The sequence below is a fragment of the Culex pipiens genome, chromosome 3, assembly GCF_016801865.2.
Source record: "Culex pipiens pallens isolate TS chromosome 3, TS_CPP_V2, whole genome shotgun sequence".
In the NCBI taxonomy this organism is placed as follows: domain Eukaryota; kingdom Metazoa; phylum Arthropoda; class Insecta; order Diptera; family Culicidae; genus Culex; species Culex pipiens.
In genome coordinates, this window is record NC_068939.1 from 99816137 (window position 1) to 99822947 (window position 6811).

General features: G+C 43.3%; 1 protein-coding gene and 1 long non-coding RNA gene across 2 annotated transcripts; one reads left to right on the plus strand and one right to left on the minus strand.

The window, feature by feature from the left end:
• Positions 1 to 154: 154 nt before the first annotated feature.
• LOC120421925 (uncharacterized) lies at positions 155 to 2839 on the plus strand. The gene is made up of 3 exons (XR_005606047.2): positions 155 to 1664; positions 1717 to 1876; positions 1934 to 2839. It is a non-coding gene; the product is annotated as an uncharacterized LOC120421925 (long non-coding RNA).
• Positions 2840 to 2991: 152 nt separating this feature from the next.
• LOC120421934 (LETM1 domain-containing protein 1) lies at positions 2992 to 4492 on the minus strand. The gene is made up of 3 exons (XM_039585240.2): positions 4225 to 4492; positions 3774 to 4154; positions 2992 to 3715 (listed from the first exon to the last, which is right to left on the minus strand). Exons 1-3 carry the CDS (start codon positions 4341 to 4343, stop codon positions 3097 to 3099), a joined length of 1119 nt encoding a protein of 372 aa, XP_039441174.1. The 5' UTR covers positions 4344 to 4492; the 3' UTR covers positions 2992 to 3096.
• Between the last annotated feature and the right edge of the window lie 2319 nt (positions 4493 to 6811).

Consider the following 6811-nt stretch of genomic DNA (forward strand, 5'->3'; position numbering starts at 1 on the left):
AGTTTTTGCTTTTTGGGTGTTTTTTGATACCCCTGACTCAAGGCGGTTTCAAAAACACCCAAAAAGCAAAAACTGGAAATTTGGTTTATTGGACCTTTTAAAAAAAAACTCCAGAAATGTTTTTTCATCCGGTCGGTAGCGTCGAGCATCGCCCTACCACCCTACGACTGCGATCAGATGTGGTTAGCTTCTACCGTTCCTTCCTAGAGTACTGGATGGAGCCCCTTTGTGCTCAGGCATTGTACACCTACGGTGAGGAATTTGCTGGTTCCATGAGCAGTGTGGAGTTGGTTGATTATTTCTTGACCGATCTCTCGAAACCCGGAGTGTGGGGTGGCGAGGAGTCACTGCGTGCAATTTCCCAATTGCATAATTATGCGATCCATGTTTTCCGCGAGAACTCTGAGAGATCAGAGCTGAATGAGGGGGCGGACGATCGATTGCGGATTATTCACCGTCTGAATGTGGTTGGCGAATACACCCATTATGACAGTATTCTTGCGTTCCAATCAGGTAAAAACATATTTAAATTGAATTTCCTGGTTATTAATTACATGCCGTTTGTAGGAAGGAGTCACTCGCCTTCACTTCCTGGAGACTTCTCCACCTACACCTGGATGTGACCTTTCACTTTCCAATGGAAATCCCCCGTTCCCAGGAGGTGTAACAGCGACTTCCCCGGACTTGCGTGCTGCCGCTCCAGCTTCCTTTGGTTGCTCTACTTCTGGGCGAGTTAGTATGCCATCCGGTTGTAATCGCACGTCATTCCACTAACCTCTTATACCGTCTTCGCCTAGCTTCTCAAACAGTTCCGAATCTACCTTCAGCCGTTCTTCCATCATCGGGCACCAGCATCCTGTCAACACATCGTGTCATCACTCCAGACTTTTGCGAAGCTGTGCCAGAATCACTTGGACCTGCAACCGCCTGTCCAGCGCCCACGCCTACAGGTAACTTCTTGGCCATTAATCTACTGACAATTAATACTGCCGTTTACAGGTTCGTCACCATCTCCTGAACCATCGCCAGCCCATCTACCGATGTCAGGCATACGTGCTATTCATGAACTCCGTCTCGTCACTTCCGATCCGTACGAGCCTCTTCTCACTCCCGCTTCAGCCATTATCGGTGATACTCCGCCTCCCGCTTCTCGTAACAACATGTTCAGTGTTTGCACCTGGAACGTTTCCGGATGTTCCGGCGAGGCTGATCGGGATACCGTTGACCTCATTTTGTCGCGTAACCACATACAAGTAGCTTGTCTGCAGGAGACCCGAATGGCCACCTGCACTGCTCGGACTGCCGACTATGACTGATTCAATGTTAACTCCCTAGTTGACGCGGCTCTTCGGATGGGCGGTGGCACTTCTGTTGTCGTTCGTCGTTCTCAACTGCATGGCTATTTTTTTTCTAAGAGTTTCTGCCAATATTTGTTATGTTCGATTGCGAATATTTGATGACGATCTAACTATCTTCACTGGTTGGTTACCGGGATCTGCTTGATGCTGATAAGCGTTATGTTGGACGATATTTGTACCATCCTTGGAGTAACGGCAACGGGGAGAGCCTTAAAGATTTCATTTCTTGGATTATGCTTGTGCAGCTCATTCGGTCCCAACGAGAGTGTGTTGCGCACCTGGAGTCGGGGTAGCAGTCGCTCACAGGTTGTTTATTACTTTTTAACAATGCCCTCCCAACTCCTAGTTTTTGTTTCAGATCGATCATATTGTGATGCCGATCATTCCGCGCTTCGGAAATCCGCAGTGCCGCTGCATTGAGCCAGTTTCAGGTTTCTCTGATCATCGACTTTTGTTGTTGAGAGTTAAACGTCGTTATGTTCGTGTGCCCGTTCCTCATGCTGTTTTGGCTTCTGAATGTAATTATTATGTTCCAATTACTTAAACCCATTTTAATCCCTTTTTCTTTTTTCTAGCAAATTTATGCCAGAGGCGCACCCGCTAAATCAACGTGAACCTGCTCAAAACTAGCGACGAGGTTAAGAAACGCTACCACCAACTGCTGTCTGTCAAACTGCAAGCACTCAATCAGCCTCGAGATAGTTTGTCTGTCGCAAATCTGCTAGACCATGTCGTCCGTTGCTTTAAGAAGACGCTAGGGAGAGTACCAACTGAAAATGTTAAACCAAAAACTAAGAGATATGTCTCTTTAAGCAATCAATCTTCATCGTGTGCACACTCATTCCACAACATCGAACTCCATTGCCCTGCGCCGCCTGCCCTGGAACGATACCTTCCGTCTCCCATATAAGCGAATGATTAAGTCGTCAATTGACGTTAAGATATTCTTTGGTCACCCCTTCGAGCGAAGAAATTGTAATGCATTACATTAACTTGAAGTTCACATCCGTGTTAGGGAAGCGCTTTTTCGATGGCCAATTTTGTGCATTCTAGATACTTGACCTTTCCGTCGGTGTTTGCTTATAATTACTTCCAAAGTCTCCAATATCTCTCTGCGTTTTGTTAACTTTTACGTTATATTTTCGAGATTATTGAAATAGTAGTTTATGCAACAAGTTGCAAAAAGAAGATTTTTTCAGCACGTGTCGTACATTTATCCAACGAGGTTCACCGAGTTGGATAAATACGACAAGTGCTGAAAAAATCAAGGTTTGCAACGAGTTCCATACAACATTTTTTGCATTTCTGAAAAAACACCCATTGAATGAAATTATAAGTCGAATGTTCATGTATTTTGTCAATAAATCGTTTAAATCATTTTTTTTTGAAAAGTATTACTTTTCAAAACTAGTGCTGAAAAGTTCAACTTTTCAGCAACCATTTCAGTGCTGAAAAGTAGAACTTTTCAGCATTTGTTTTGAAATGTGTTTCTATTCGATACTGTTATTATAAGTAGATAAAAGTAGGCTGTTTCGTCACGCGAGAATGACAGGAAAAGTAGGAAGTTTCAAGACGGAATTGCAAAAAGAAACAATCGATGTTTATGCGTAAAACGAAGAAACGCATCAGCCTTGAATATCCGAAACAACTTTTATTTCAAAATAAAACGTTAACATATCGTTTGGAAATAACACCAAAAGCCGCTTGATATAGTCTGGAGTACGCAAAATAAAAAGGTTCACCCCTTTAAAATCCAATTGTTGGGGTGATTGTAGGACAGCAGGATCGGCAGATGGAGAAAGAGACTGATGTTGTCTTGGTTGATAATTAAGGACACTTCCACCCACTCGTTCAACCACGCGATCATACTTTCGGCGCTCAAATTGGTCGCGTTCAGCCCGCGAAGGAAGCAAGCGTGCTTCAGGGACTCGATTGGCATGTTGTGAACGCCACCCTCGCGCTTGATGGCCAAATCCATGTGATGCACGACGTACGCCCGTTCCGACAGACGATACCGGCGCATCAGACCCGGCCGTAGGTCGTGCAACCGGCAGAGATATTTTAGATGTACGGATGAAAGATGTCGGAGGCCGAAGGGAGCCCTCGTGAACAGGTCCTTGACGTCGAGGAGCTCGGCCGAGGTCGGGTGCAGGCCGCTGCCCAGCAGACCGAGAATGTAGCTGCACTTATCGAACTGCGGATCTTTCGTCTTCCGCATCGAGTCCAGTTTGGCCTGCATGCAGCGAAATACGCGCCGGTTGTATTGCAGCCTTTGCTTGAGTTCCTGCTGGGCGAAATCTCCCTTTTGCTGGATCGACCAGAAGTGGGACGTCAGAAATGTTCGAGGATACATGTAACTAGAAGCGGAGGAAGAATTAATCGAATCCATTTGTCGAAAGGCTCAATGCAACTTACGCCAGTGGAAACACCACATAGTTGGCAAACGGAAGCGCCGAAACAAGCAGCACCGGCGCCACCTTCTTCATGTCCCGCGGCATTTGGTAGTAAAGCTCGATCTCCTTCCGCGTCAAACAGCGCAGATCGTTGTCGTGGGTGTAGACAATCTTTGTTATTTTGACTAGCTTTTTCATATCGTTGAAGAATTCCTTCACCCCGACCAGAAACACCCGGTACACGTGCATGGCCGAGGGAAACTGCTTCTCCAACACCTTATCATAGTTCTTAACATAGTCGAAGAACCGGGAAAACACGTATCCCTGAACGTTTCGCTTAACATTCTCCCGGCTGTACTTGACCGCAAGCTTCTCCTTCGCATTCGGCTGCTGTTTGTCGCCGCTGCATCGATAATTAGAAAGTCAACAAATCAGCTGATCGGGATCGGGATTCAAGGGAGGAGGACACTTACCCGCCGCCGTCGCCGTCACCCTTCGGAACCTGCCCGTGGCAAAACCGACTGCACACGAGTGCCGGTGCTTGTCTCAGGTTCTGCTGCCGGCAGATACTCCGCAGCATGGTTAGGGACATTTTCGGGGAACCGGTTGAAACAAAAACTTTGCGTTCGAATTACATCATTTTCACACGGCCACTGTCTGTCGTCGCGCGCGGGTTAATAACAAATCGAGCAGGCCGAGACGAGACGACTATCGAACGATCGGAAAATGTTTTGGTCCGGTTTGACGTTTCTTGGATTGATTTTTTTTTTCCTTTTCCAATAATCTGTAAGTGTACGCTAAAACGTCTGTTGAATTTTCGTTGTAAAGTCTGTACAGTTACATTGGAGTCTGCGCTGATTTAATTTGGATTTAATGTAAAAAACGTTACTTAATCCACCTTTAGGTGGATGATGCCTTCCTCTAATTTAAAGGGTGCTATCCAAGGCACTTATGTGCTTACAACTTGTGATAGGGTAGTCAGATCTCCAATCCAATTCGTGCTTTATTCTGAGTCGATATGCATACGTGAAAGTGGGTCTACGAGGCCTATTTAAGAAGTTCATTTTTCGAGTGATTTTATAGCCTTTCCTCAGTGAGGCGAGGAAGGCAAAAATCCATGCCAAAATCATGTCGCTTCTAAAAACTAGATTTCTAGCTAGGGGTTAATCCCTTCGAGTATACTGCATACGCGTATCATACGCACATAATATTCTCATTGTCTGCATACCGTATTGACGATATAGACCCTATATTCGTCGCATATGAGGTTATATCTACCCAAATATCAGCGTGGATATCATACGCGCATAATACTCGCGCAGTATTTCTAGGTTGTATACCGTATCGACTCCAATATTTGCTTCATATTGGTGCAGTATCAGAAATGAATTGCCCTTTGATTTCTAATTTTTTTTTTAAAGGTCCTATCGAGCTGTCAAATCGCAACATGGAGTTGAGTTAAACTTTCTATGCAGTTGCTGTGAAGGTAACCAAGGCTTTTCAAAAAGTTTAACTCCATGTACTCTCACTTTTAATATCTCGATAAGTTTTTTTTTTTAATAGGCCCTATAAACATATAAAACACAATAGCTAATAGGACCTTTCCAAAAAACTCTAAATATGTTTATAAAATAAAAAAAACTCTGGATTTTCAAATTGTATGCCTTCCTGAGTAAAAAATCAAGACATCAAAAAATAAGTCTCACAAATACAGATATGTTTGTTCATGTTATGTCAGTTCCCAAAACAGTGAAAAAGTGTTCATAAAATTAGGAACCAAACCAGTTAACAAAGTATTCAAATTCCGTAGTTGTTGTTAATTCATCAATTTCTGGTAGCTTTAAACTTCTTGGCCATTCGTTGCAAAATTTTACAGTACGGTTATAAAAACGTATCGTTATTCAACGTACCATGAAAAACGAAACTATTGGCACTACGCCCCCCGGGGCATGGCCTTCCTCTAACGTGGGATTTCTGCTCCAGCGCCTCTGACGAGACAGGAGAAACCGGGACCGACGTTTTACTTCACCATCCGATAGAAGCTCAGTGGATAAGGCGGGAATCGAACCCGCGTCTCATAGCATCATCGGGATCGGCAGCCGAAGCCGCTACCCCTGCGCCACGAGACCCACGTACCATGAATGGTTCACAATTCCATTAACGCTTGTTTACGATTTTGGAACCGTAATCTGGGGTGAATCGGGACTACAGTCCAATCCATATCCATCCCTAGGCGTACTACGTGAATATTAGGCGCGTATGATATTTACGCTTTTATTTGAAACGACGTTACGCGCGTATGATATGCCATTTGCGATATACTCGAAGTGACTAACCCCTAGCGCTAAAAAAAGTTTTTTTTCCCATGACCCATGAAGAGTATCGGGGCCGCATTTATAAAGCGAAAAATAATATTTTTCCGACTGACTAAAAAATTTGCGAGCATGTTCAAACAATTATTCCTAATGTCGGAGAAGCGATTAAAAATCAAAATTTTAATTCATATTTTTTTCAATAACTTGAACTTTTTCACTCCAAATGAGAACCCCTAGTTCTATCCACGACCGTGAGAAGATGCCAGCTACCAACTAAATCCACAATAATTAAAATCAGACAAAAAATTTGAATGCCTTGCTATTGCTCAAATAATAAATTGCGGTTGTTCAACAATCATTGAATGGAAATACGTTTGCATCAATGAAAAATTCAACTCAAAAGATATTTGCGAAATTTCGTTACAAATGAAGATATTATAATAAATCTTTATTTTCAGCTAGTTGCATAAGTGACTTTTTTAGAAATGTCACTGTTTGATTACTTTGCTAGTCATGTCGTTATCAGAGTCGAGTATTCATAATTATTATGATATTTTTATGATATTCAAGGTTAAAAAAATCCCAGCAACACGATAAGTACATACCGCCACCGACGCCATTTAGCCCAACCGAAAAAAATCCATGGTTGAAATAGATACCCGCACAGCATTAACCCCGCTACTCAACATAACGAGACACTTCAAAGTTTCTCAACCAATAAATGGTAAAAAGACAATTTAAAGTT